Source organism: Lemur catta, chromosome 16, assembly GCF_020740605.2.
Source record: "Lemur catta isolate mLemCat1 chromosome 16, mLemCat1.pri, whole genome shotgun sequence".
In the NCBI taxonomy this organism is placed as follows: Eukaryota; Metazoa; Chordata; class Mammalia; order Primates; family Lemuridae; genus Lemur; species Lemur catta.
The window spans coordinates 24,956,533-24,970,110 of record NC_059143.1 but is presented as its reverse complement, the minus strand read 5'-3'; the positions used below and the strand labels follow the sequence as shown (position 1 = coordinate 24,970,110).

Below are 13,578 nucleotides of genomic sequence, written 5' to 3'. Positions count from 1 at the left end.
TTTAGGCTAGACTCAGAGGAATCTCCATGGAAACCCTGCTGGAGTCGTCCCCCCACCTGGATGGTGCGTGCTCCTTTCTGCCACCTGGCTGCCGGCGGGCCCGCTGCTACCTCCTCCTGCCTCTAACCTGCAGCCTGCAGCATGCGCACTGCCCCCGGGATCCCTAAATGGGACAATTCTGCCCGTGACGTCAGCGCCCAGCCGTCTCCACAGAAACTTTTGTCCCATCGGCCAATCAGAGAGCTTGGAACGGGCCGGGGAGGGGAGGGGGGAGGAGGGGGAAGTGGGAGGGGTGGGGGTGAGGGGAGAGGCGAGAGGTTTAGTGTGTGGAGCAGCTTGCGCTCCGCCCGGGCTGTCAGTCCCGGCTGCAGCCGCCGCGAGACCTTCCCGGAGAGGCGCGCACACACCGCGCACCCCCGGCGCCCCGCACACCCTCGCTCCCTTGCTCACACACACGCGCGCGCACACTCAGCCCGGCCGAGCGGGAGCCACTGACCGTTCTGCCAGTGCCGGGACCGGCTGCTGCGCGGTGGGCACAGACGCCCCGAGTTCCCATTCGGGGCTTTCGTCTGGGAGACGACGACGAGGGGAGACGGCGGGCTGCGACGCGGGCCCGGCGCCGGGCACGGGTCGGGCAGCCTTCCTGGCACAGCCGCCCCCCGGGACGGGCGCGGGCCTCGGCGGAGAGTAGAATAAAGAGGAGCGGCCGCAGCCGCTGCGCGAGGAGGATGGGAACTCCCCTGTTTCCAGCTCCGGAGCAGACGGATGGAAGTCCTGAATGGAGCAACTGCTGACTTCATTTGCTTGGAAAAATCGTCCAGGGGGAACTCATATTTGGCTACTCTGAGCAGTGGAGGGGGTGTCCATGACGTGGCAGGGGGAAAATAGACAACCGAAACCTCCCGTGTGAACTGCAAACTGTATCCAAGCAAGGGGAAAATGATCTGTCTACATATTTCAATTTCACTCAAAGGGTTTCAAGCATCTGTATCATAAACTTACTTCTGTGTCTTGTACCCAGTTCAGCAGAAACCAGAAGAGTCCTGTCTGGGGACCCCATCATTATCCGGGAGACCCGCCGCCAGCGGCCTGCCTTCGTTTACCCACGTCCCCCTGGAGCGGATGTCTGTTTGGGGCACTACAGTTTACCCTGTAGAACTATGGCCAAATCTCCATGAATGCTTTGCTAATTTCCAGCACTTAACTCCCAGGACCTACATGCGGGGCTGCAATTTATTCCAAATGCATCCGAAGAAATGACATTTTAAACCGTTTTTAAAATAGCTTTTTAAAAAAATCCTGAAAACAGGATTTGATAAGCTTAAAAACATGACAGGTAAGAACTTTCTCTCTTTCTAGTCCCAGAACGCCCGTCGCAGGAAAGGCCGACGCAGAGCAGGACCCAGGAGGAAGGAGAGCCCGGGGACCCGTGTGCCCTCCGGGGCTTGCAGGAGCTCGGCCGGGCGGCCGCTTTCGGGGGAGGCACAGCCCTTGCTTCTGGACCGCGGGGCCAGCGCCCGGGGAAGCTTCTGGGGCGCGCGCGGGGAGGCGGCGCTGCGCTCCACCTGCCCTGCCCCGGACGCAGCCTGGGGGCGAGGCGTCGAGGGACCAACCCAATTCAATATTAGGAATTTTAATAAACCAAGGAATGGGATTTTAATTATTCAAAACCTAGCTCCTCTGGGCCAGATGCTGTTGGGATGGTCCTGGTCACACAGTATTAAAGAGACCTATCACTAAGAGGACGAAAAAAGCGTCCTAGACATCCGCTGCAATTACGAATGAACCAGACTTGGTAGCACAGGGCATTGATTGCTGGTGCCCAACCGGACGGACCCTCCTCCCCTCTCTCTCCCCATTCCTCCCCCCCCCACCCGAGGCAGCCTCCTGCGGCGGCGGCCGGGACCTCGCGTCCCCGCATCGTGGCCGGGGCTGCATTTTTCATGAGCCCGGGGTGAACAGGTGCGAAGTGCGGTGGGAGCATCCGGCCGGCGGCCGGGAGCGGGGAACATGGAGAGCGAGCGCGACATGTACCGCCAGTTCCAGGACTGGTGCCTCAGGACTTACGGGGACTCAGGCAAGACCAAGACGGTGACCCGTAAAAAATACGAGCGGATCGTCCAGCTCCTCAATGGCTCCGAGTCGAGCTCCACGGACAACGCCAAATTTAAATTCTGGGTCAAATCGAAGGGCTTCCAGCTGGGCCAGCCGGATGAGGTCCGCGGGGGAGGCGGCGGCGCCAAGCAAGTGCTCTACGTGCCTGTCAAGACCACGGTGAGTGACTCGCCTTCCTCTGTTATTTGTCTGCCGGAGCAGCCCGGCGGGGAGGGAGGAGGGGGGAGAGGGGGAGCCGTGAGCCACCGTTGGCTCGTGTGGCCCCCACCTTCCTCAACCCCCTCCCCAAGTCGTCCCCACTCGCATTAGCCAGGCGCGTCTTCCCCACCGCGGAGTCTTTGTGGCCCTTTATTTTAAAGCGGCAGCGCACATCCAGAGCTGACCGCCCTCCCCGCCTCTCGGTTCCCGGACCTGCCGCTGGAGCTTCTTTCCCCGGGTCGGGCGGCGTGCGACGTCCTCGGGCTGGGCCATTGTCCCGTGTCCTTCACTGGGCGCCTGGCGCGTGTCCCACCGCCGCCACCGCGCATAAAGGCCAGGCTAGACCCCGAGTCGCACGCTCTGATAACAGACGATTCTGATCGATCGATAGTGTACAGTGTCTCCTTATTGGCATACAGCCCGAATGGGGCGCTGGCGGGGGATGTGGGGTTTTCCCCGGGACACTGTCAGGTTTTATTGTTAGACCGCCGCCCGGGAGACGCGGGGCAGTTTGAACGCCTTGATCGCTCCCACAGATCGTTGCCAACGACTGTTTGGATTGTAGATAAGGTCGTGGAGATTCCTCCTCCCCGCCCCCCCCATTCCCTTCCTCACTCCCCCCGTCCACAAATAAAGCTGCAGCTAGAAGATGAACAACAAAGAGAGATGGGTTTGGGCGCGATCAAATGGTGTGTATTGGTTCCTCTTTCTGGGGTTGCGCTAGGCTCATGGCCACGGCGCTCTAGCCCGGGCACTGCGAGGCGCGGGCAGTGGGAGCCCAGGAGATCTCAGCTTCGCGCTGCAGACGCCGGTGGGGCTGGGGAGCGGCAGCAGCCTCGATTTTCTTTACAAGAAGATGGGAACTGTGGGCTACAAGTAGGATTGCAGATCAGATGTATAGGACCTTTCTGCATCATGCTACGGTGGGTACTCGCCTGCAGCAGGGGTGGGGGAGGCTATCTGGCATCCTTTGTATTTTTGCCTCGCTTTGGGTTTCTTGAGCATTTGCTCCTTTTTCTTCCTCTCGTACTGGCAACTGTTTCCCCATGCAATATCCTGGAGGATGCTAAGAAAGGAGACGTCTTGAAAGCTATTCTATCTCTAATGGAAGTATATCAAATTGGAAATATGCTCATGAAGGTTTTTGTTTTCAGAGCATTATTTAGAGGACCCTTAGATTTGGAAATCAGTTTATGGTTTCCTGAGATTAATTCGAAGTTGTTGTTTGAAGGATGTATATTTCTTCTGGAATTTATATAGAAAGTGGGAAATGGAAATAAAGGTGAAATGGAAACACATTAAAAAAGTTCTGTAGTATTTTCTTTAGTATACTATTGTTAGGTTTCTAGGAGGTAGATCTATAAATGTAGCCTTCTCCTTTAACATGTGGCACCGCTAAAGACAATGGTGAGATTATTGTCTGGCTTTACTAAATAATAAAGACAGATTGGCATGAATTAGAACTGAGATTTATTTACATCTGGATGAGCCAGAAGTCTGTTATAGAGAATGGAGTGCTTTGAGTCATTTGTATTGAGAGTAACATTATGAACCTGATGTAAAACTTACTTTATTGTTAGACAAATTAGAATTCAAAACGTAAGAACTTATTTTCCTCTGGACAGTACTAAGTTAACTGAATGAACGAAATAGTCATTTAAGATATATTTACTTAAAGTATACTTTAACAATATGTGTTTTAAAGAAACATTGCTAGCTGAGAAGTTTGTTTTTCACCCCTTTTAACGTTAAACTTAAGTTCTCTTTCATTGTCAGATAGATTCACTTGTGTATTGATACAATGAGTTTATACTTGTATAGGTTTAGCTACATCCAATATATGCATTAATGCATGTGTCCTTTTAAAACACTAATTAAAAACTCTAAATAACATAAATTCTGTAACAGCTTCAGAGGTAGTCATGAATGCCAGTTATTCAAACTAGCATTTATATGCTCAGATACCCCTATTTTCAGTCAAAAATTATTGTAGAGTGGTTAAAGAATTACTGCTAAGACATCTAATGTAGAGTGACAACTCCTAAGGTAATAATAAAATGACACGTGTTTCTCTTTTCAGGAAAAATACCATATATTTATGGGAGATCTAATTCATCAGGTGTTATTCTTAGATAATAGTTTCCATGTAGTTAAGAGCTCTGCTTTTCATTCAAGCCTGTTTTGAAATATTGAAGAGGTTTAGAATTTACGAACTCTTCTATCGCTCTTTATAAAATTTTTATACTGCTCCTGACATAGAATTATAGGCTCCTCCTTCTCTGAGAGACAGCCAATCATCATTTCAATGAGTTAAAAAACAAATAAGAGATCCCCTTTTATCATGTGTTTTCTCACATTTTTGAATTCTTTTCTTAAACATTTGTTGATTTTTCTTTATAATGGTGGGAGTGAAATCACCAAGAAGACAAAAAATAAATTTTCTTTTAATGCAAAGGTATATATTGATCAAAATAAAATACTGTATTTGAATGATATTTTCAAGTAGACTAAGAATCATCCTAAGTTACCTGAGACTTAAGGGTTCTCAGCTGGCTTTGCTGTCAGTGAGAGATGCTTTCTTTGCTCTTGATGTTGCAGTAACCCACTGCTGCTGATAATTAGACATCATTACTACTGCGAAAGGGGAAAGAGAAAAGGGGAGAGGACAGGCTGAGGCTAATTAACTGTTCTAGTTCAATGAAAGAAAGAGAGACTGATAGCACCTGGGAGGCTATACTAGAACAGAGTAGACACACTACATAGACTTAATTGAAATAAGACGATCCTTCAGTCTCATGGTTAAAGAAGCTTCTGCATCTTATTTTCCCAAAAGAAGAGGTGTAGCTTTGCAAATACTCTCCCCAGCTAAAGCCTAAACTTAACTGATGATAAAATCAAGCAAGTGACAGCTGACTTAAAGATGTTGACTACTGGAAAAGATAAACATGCCCTTTAATATTTGTCTTGGCCAGGTCCAAAGCTGAGGGGACATATCTGTCACTGATGTTTAGACTGCTCTGTGATCGGGGAGATACTGTTTGGTCACCAAGCAACAACATCCTGCAACTCAGCCATTTTAAGTCTGGAGTGGGACCTGTGCTTTTGTGTGCCTGCCCACACGTGCAGACCATGAGCATATAGTTTGTTGAGTATCCCATCTGTGTTTTTTCCATACTACCAGTATTTATATTTCTTTCATTGAAGGTGTCAAAAATTTAGAAGAATGAAGTGATGAATGACTTAAAACAGTTATGAAAAATGTATAACCAATGTCTGGCATTGATTATAAGAAACTTTTCATCAGTACTAAATTCGTTTAAGTATGGTTACTCTGCTTCTTTGATAGTTCTCATTTAGTTTGTTTCTAGACACTTTCGATCTTCATTAACATTTTGTTTTCTGGCAACAATTAGCTGAAACATCACACTTATAATTTCAAATTACCCAAACACATCATACCACTTGGTATTATGAATGATAATCTTAGAAAATAATCAGAAAATTTATTAAACCCTATTTTTTAAAAGCTCATTGCATTGTATAAAATATTAGGAAATTTGGTAAGCTCATGTTTTTTGTCTTTCAGTCTCAAGCAAGAAAAGTAATGAGTACCAAAATTGTATAATTAAATAATGTAAGTAATACGTATCTTGACCAATATTTGTAGGAACAGACACAAAGGTCAAAATTTTGCCTTTCTTGTATTTTTTTCCTTATTATTTATTCTAACAGAGATCATAAAATGAATCTTAAGCCAGAAATGAAAATGCATTATCTTTAGTTATGTCATTTATGAATGATGATTTATTCAGTTCTGCAATCTGTTGTCATGTTATTCTTGCTGTGCATACTACTAATTGATTACAGTGATTAGAATGAATATTCATGGACTGGTTCATAAATAGTTACTGTTTTTGTTCTCTGACTGTGGTTTTGGTTGTAAGTCCATGCTACATCAGAGTGAAAGAAATAATACCTCATGAGTCTGTATACCTTTCTACCTGGTCTAACTTCATGCCTGAGGCCCACATCACATATATTAAACTATGATCTGGCATTTGCTACAGAGCCAGCTGTCTATTATGATACTTTGTATCTATGACATAGAGACAAATCACAGTAGTAGTTACTGAGATAGAAGCACATTTTTGCTTATCTTCTAAACTTCCATAGTGGGCATTGCTGCTGGCAGCCAATGCATTGTTCTCTTCATTAAAGTGCTTTGGGAGGACCCTGTGGCATTGGATTTTGGGGTCAAACAGATCCCAAGGTGAATCTCAGCAGTGTGGCTTCTTAACTGACTTTAGTGGTTCCTTGTGGAATTGTTGTGAGGAATAAATCACCTATGACAAGTCCCTAGCATGGTGCCATTGTCAGCTCTTAGGGAATAGGGGGGACCTTTAGTAGAGGCCACTCTGGCTTAAGTATTAAGGGGCAAGGGGACTTATAAAGACAATGCCCCGAATATGATGCCTCTTTAGGAAATTAGACTCTGTTAGTATATGAAGACTATCCCACACTTAGTTCCGAAGGCACCAGTTCTTGATTTTGTCCTTGGTTCTTCCTTCTCTTAGTAGTAACCACAATGGGGCGGTGGGCAAGATTCAGCACTCATATATATTTCTTTGATAAGCTTCCTTCCTGAGCCAGCTGGGATTTTACTCCTCAGGGGTTTACTCACTGCATGGAATAGAGGAAAGATGAAGAAGAAAATACAGGGATATAGCAGCAGAACTTTCAAGAGTTTCAATCTTATGTCAAGAACATAAAGTCCTTTTCTTAATAGCTATTGTATTTGTTAAGCCTTTTTTGTTTAACTAAGAAATATTAATGTGAATCTCATATGTTTTAGGTTATATTCATTTTCATAATTGTTGGATAACAAGATAAAGTAAACTTCATGGCCAGTATAGATGGCAAGAAACATGGCCTAGTGAGCAGAATGTAGATTTTAGAGCATAATTTAAATCCTGGCTCTGATGTTTACTGGAGATATGAGTTAGGTAAACTTTCTTAACTAAAGATACAATTTAGGCCGGGCGCGGTGGCTCACGCCTGTAATCCTAGCTCTGGGAGGACGAGGCGGGTGGATCGCTCGAGGTCAGGAGTTCGAGACCAGCCTGAGCAAGAGTGAGACCCCCGTCTCTACTAAAAATAGAAAGAAATTATCTGGCCAACTAAAAAATATATATACAAAAAAATTAGCCGGGCATGGTGGCTCATGCCTGTAGTCCCAGCTACTAGGGAGGCTGAGGCAGTAGGATCGCTTAAGCCCAGGAGTTTGAGGTTGCTGTGAGCTAGGCTGATGCCACGGCACTCACTCTAGCCCGGGCAACAAAGTGACACTCTGTCTCAAAAAAAAAAAAAAAAAAAAAAAAAAAAAAAATAAAGATACAATTTAATCTTTGTAATATGTCAGTAATAATACTTGATTTAATAGTTTTGCATAATATATAATATATACTAACATGATATGTAGTATGTGCTAACATCTATAAAATTACATGTATATGTACATATACAAAAAAGCATGTGTTATATGCCTAGCACATGGTAAATGATGAAAAAGTAGTTAAGTATTATTAACAGAACAAGAACATCATGATGTAATTATAATCTGATATATTTTATGAATTCAAAATCACACCACAACATGGAGTTAAAATACAAAGTGCATTTGTACATATGTGTGTATATATTATTCAGATAGTCTGCCCACTCCATTTTTAGAAAATAAAAATGTCTTTGTTTTTGTAAAAGTGATACCATTTCATTATTTAAAAAATCTAAGTGAAAAGGAAAGAAAAAAATTTAAAAAGTCACACCAAATCTACATCCAGATACAACCACCATCATGAACTAATTCTGAACATCATTTTAGATATCTGTCTATATATACAAAATGAAGATAAAATATAATAATCAATAGTTATTTATGGACAGGCAGAAATAATTTTCTGAAACTGAAATGATCATATGGCAATTTAAATAAAAAATATATAATATTTCCAAATATAACAAAAGAAGAAGAAATACATGAAATTCAGTCAATTGTTAAGATACATGTTTCTTCTCAGAGATATTTATTTCTGAAGACAATAGAAAATATTGAAAAAACTTTAAGAGACTGAATTACATTTATTTTGCCAACTGCAAGTTTCAATTTTATATAATATTGACTTTATCCAGTGATAAATGAGAAACAAGCATACTTTCACCTCTTTCTGTCTCCTTGTTGCTTAGATACTGGCTTATATTACATTGCATTTATTATAATTATTATATATGATTTCATATTCATTATATATTATAATTAGGTTTGCATTGTCAAGGTTTTTGATATTTATGTCAAAGTATATAATTTCATTCCTACAAATTTTGCTGTTGTTCATTTTTAAATGCTTATCTCTTCTTTTACCTGGTTTTCTTTACCTCTGAATTCTTTAACTAGCTCTAATTCCTGATCATCATCTTTCTTTTCCTAAAGCATTCTTGGATTCTATTCTTTGAGGTTTGTATGCAGCTGAGAATGTTCGTCCTTTGCCTTTTATGCCTGAAGGACAACTAACCAGGAGTAGATTCTTTATTACACTCTTTCCCCTAGAACATTGTAGATACTGCGTGTGCTGTGTAAAATTCTAAGGCAATCCGGTTTTCCCCAATTTCATGAATTGCTTACTTCTCTATCCCTGAAATGAAATCATTTTCCTAAGATATATTTGAAACCTTGTGTCACTCTGTATTTCCCCTGGGTAATTATGCTCGTGTTCATAGCCTCAGTCCTGTCTGTGTTCTGGTACTTAATGGATATCTTCTGAAGTCCAGATCAGCACAGTCGACCCTTGAACAACACAGGTCTGAATTGTGATGATCCATTTATATGTAGATTATTTTCAATAAATATATTGGAAAGTTTTTTGAAGATTTGCGATAGTTTGAAAAAACTTTCAGACAAACTGTATAGTCTAGAAATATCAAAAACTTAAGAAAAATTAGGTATGTTATAAATGCATAAAATATATGTAGATACTAGTTTATGGATTAATTGACAGTTTTTGTTATTGGTAAGGCTTTTGGTCAACAGTAGACTATTAGCAGTTAAGTTTTCAGGGAGTCAAAAGTTATATGTGCATTTTTGACTGCACAGGAGTGAGTACACCTAATTCCCGAGCTGTTCAAGGGTCAAATGTATTTTATATTTTCTGTTGGGTGTTACCACCAAGATATCCCCAAGTATCTCAAATTGAGCATATCCAAAAATGAATTTTTCTTCTCTCCATTTCCCCATCCTAGCTCCTCCAAGCTGACACATCTTTTTTTTATTCCTTTTTTCCATGGATGGTAGCACAATTTGCTTATGCATATAAACCAAACATCTGTGTTGCAGGCTTGATTTCTCCCTTTTTCTCCCTGTTTATAGTCAATACTTGACAGAGTATTGTTGATTCTACCAACTTAATGTCTCCTAAAGCCATCAGTTTCCTACCATCCCATCCCATCTCGTCCCATACTATCCCATACCGTACCAGAAAATAATGCCTATTGCTTGATAATTTGGTAATTTTCCTCAAAACTGTTTTCAAGGAAGGGAGTTAATCTCTGATACCTGGCATAATGTGTGATGCATTGTTGGTGCTCAGTATTAATGGAATAAGTAAAAATCACTTCCCAGTCTGATACCACATGATGGAACATTCTTAATTAATATCATACAACAGCTTCTTATTTCCCACTACACAGAGCTTTTTAGTTTTATCTGTATCTATATCTGTCCATCTGTCCATTTATCCATCCACCTAGTCATCTGTCCATCTATTTTAATTGTAGTAAAAATACACAGAACATAAAATTTGCCATATTAATAATTTCAATTATACGGTTAAGTAGTGTTAAGTATATTGACATTGTTGTGCAGTAGATCTCCAGAGCTTTTTTTATCTTTCACAACTGAAACTCTATGTCCATTAAACAATTCCCCATTTCCCTCTTTTTCCAGCTCCTGGTAGACTACAATTTTATTTCTGTTTCTATGAAATTGACTACTTTAGATAACTCATATAAGTGGAATCACACAGTGTTTGTCTTCTTATAACTGACTCATTTCACTTAGCATAATGTCCTCAAGATTCATCCCTGTTGTAATAATATGTGACGGGATTTCCATTCTTTTTAAGGCTGAATAATATTCCATGGTATGTATATACCACATTTTGTTTATTCATTCATTTGTTGATGGACATTTGGGTTGTTTCCACATCAAGATAACTTTGAATAGTGCTGCCATGAACATGGGTGTGCAAATATCTTTTCAAGATACTACTTTTAATCCTTTTGGATGTATATCCAGAAGTGGGTTTGCTAGATCATATGGTAGTTTTGGTTTTAATTTTTTGAGGAACTTCCATACTGTTTTCTATAGAAGTTGCACGATCTTACAGTTCTACCAAAGGTGTACAAGGGTGGGAACAAGGCTAAGAAATGCTGACTTTGTTCCTCATCAAGAGTTCTTTAATGAGCATAGTTCTTCTTTAGCCAATTGCAAGTATTGAATGTAATGCAATTAGTAATAACATTATATCAATTACTTACATTTATCACATTCTTACTATAGGTTAATTATTGGGCTAATCATATTAAACAAAATGCCCTTTTAATCTTTATGGTAGTTCTATGGTATCAACGCATTTTTATTATACACTTGTGAAAATTTTAGTGTTAATTAAGGTGACTTCTAAAAGTCACACAGCTTGGGGTGAGAAACCATTTCAATTGGATTCCAAAGTCTTTGCATTTAATGGCTTGTCTCCAAACTCTTAAAATAATTTACCCCAATTTCTAAAAAAATCTTGAACATTGTCTCAATATGTACATTTTTGTAAACTACATATATATGTACATACACACACAACCCACTGTTCCCATACTTAACCTATTATAAAATATATTTAAGATATAAATATATTGGGCTGAGACTACAATATAAATCCAAGTTTTAATATTTCCCTCTTCACCTCAATAGCTTATCTCATGCACTGCCTGGTATATGCATATACCAGTTTGGAGACAAATATTCTAATCCTTAATACAGTATTGCCTAGCAGTAGAACATTGTGGTTAAGACCTTACACTTCAGCTAAAATATTACCTCCTGAATTACAGGGATGCCTCTGTAATTAACTATCACAACAATAAAATAATAACCATACAGACCCATAACATCTATAAAGCAATTATAGAAGTTGGATATTTGCATCAGAAGTGAGATTATTTCATGAAAGACATATTTAAGGGATAGTGCACAGTCTAGAATAGCCAAATTATAGGATACAGTGGGAGATGAGGTTGGAAAAGTAGGCTGGGGTGAAGTTATGGGAAGCTTCTAGTGCCCTGTTGATGTTTAGACTACATTCTGTAGGGAATGATAGCTACCAAAATGTTTGATCAGGGATGTCACGATTTATGTAGCCTTATGGATAGGAACTTGGTGTCTCTCAGTGGTTTATGAATGCTACAAAATATAAATCAAACGGATAAAGAATAAAAGCTAAACAGTTCCTTTAACTCAACAAACTGAAGTATTATACAGGTGTTAAACTCAAATTAAAAAGCTTTAAATCAATATAATTCAATAGCTTGATGTTGCTGAGTCATACTCTACAGATCTCAGAATTTATTAATTTCAATAAAATAATACAAATGACAGGACTCTGAAACTTACAGAATAGATTTAAAGGCACTTGAGATGAACATGGATTAAGTCATCTTGTAATAAACAGGTTTTTTAGTTGTGTGGGGGCTTGAGGAGAAATCAGTGTTGACTTCTTATGTGTCACTTTACTACGTCCACAACTACAAAGACTTCCCATTGGAGAAATACTTTTAAAAACCCAAGAGGAGAATTCTATACAGAATACTTATTCAAACACAGACCTTTTCAAAGTAAAATGAATACTACAAGTATTTCTTAAAACATAGAGTTTATGCTTTAAGGCAATATTCTGAATTTTACCCCAAGTTGTTTCTTGTTTATACTTCTTTGAATTTTATACCCGTCTTAATTCATTTTGTTTTGCTGTGACAGAATACTACAGACTGGGTAATTTATAAAGAATAGGGATTTATTTCCTACAGTTCTGGAGGCTGGAGTGTTCAAGGTTGAGGGGTCCACATCTGGCGAGAGCCTTCTTGCTGCCTCATGCACATGAGCAAAGGGAAGAGTGCCAAGCTCATCCTTTTATCAGGAATCCTCTTCTGTAATAATTAACCCATTCCTGAGATAACAGCATGAATCCATTCATGAGGACAGAGGCTTTATGATCTAAAGATCTCCTAAAGGTCCCACTTCTCATCACTGTTGCATTGGGGATTAAGTTTTCAACATATGAGGCCACGTGCAGTGGCTCAGCTTATAATCCTAGCACTCTGGGAGGCTGAGGTGGGAGGATCGCTTGAAGTCAGGAGTTTGAGACCAGCCTGAGAAAGAGTGAGACCTGTCTTTACTAAAAATAGAAACAATTAGCCGGGCATGGTGGTGTGCACCTGTAGTCCCAGCTACTTGAGAGGCTGAGGCAGGAGGATCGCTTGAGCCCAGGAGTTTGAGGTTGCTGTGAGCTAGGCTGACCCCACGGCACTCTAGCCCAGGCAACAGAGTGAGACTCTGTTTCAAAAAAAGAAAAACAGTTTTCAACATAGGAATTTTGGTGAGCACACTCAAACCCCAGCAATACCCATATGCCTGTCTCTATCACTAAGGGTTCTTCAATTTTTGTACCTTATGGTAGGTAGAATCCTAAAGTGACTCCCAAATGACCCTTGCCCTTGTATAAGCCTCTCCCCTTTGAGTGTGAGCAGAACCTGTGAGTATAAATCCCATAGCTTCCATAATTATATTATATGGTAAAGTTGACTTTAAGAAAGAGGGATCTTTCAAGTGGGTCTGATCTAATCACATTAGCCTTTTAAAAGGAGGGGATGTTTTATTGGCTAGTCACAGAAGAGAGGAAGTCAGACTGATTTAAAACCTGAAATGTCTTTAATGCTGGGGAGGTTCTCCCTTGCTGAGATAGAGGGGCCATGTGGTTCTGAGCTGAGAGGAGCCTCTGGATGCTGAGAGCATACTTGGCCAACAGCTAGCAAAACCATGAGGACCATAGTCCTACAACCACAAGGGAATGAAAGCTGCCAACAACCTAAGGGAACTTGCAAGTAGATCTTTCCCCTAGTGGTGCTTCCAAATGAGAATGCAGCTCGCTGACACCTTGAATT

At 41.2% G+C, this 13,578-nt stretch overlaps 1 protein-coding gene across 4 annotated transcripts in view; it reads left to right on the top strand.

The window, feature by feature from the left end:
• Window positions 1-321: 321 nt before the first annotated feature.
• The window catches only part of NOL4 (nucleolar protein 4), a 314,990-nt gene continuing 301,733 nt past the window's right edge, over window positions 322-13,578 (top strand). For 2 of the 4 annotated variants that reach the window (XM_045527469.1, XM_045527470.1), the window contains exon 1: window positions 322-2,274. In XM_045527469.1, coding sequence (XP_045383425.1) covers window positions 2,011-2,274 — 264 coding nt within the window. In that variant the 5' untranslated portion in view covers window positions 322-2,010. The remainder of the gene's footprint in view (window positions 2,275-13,578) is intronic. The other 2 variants (XM_045527472.1, XM_045527471.1) reach the window with 1 other exon arrangement.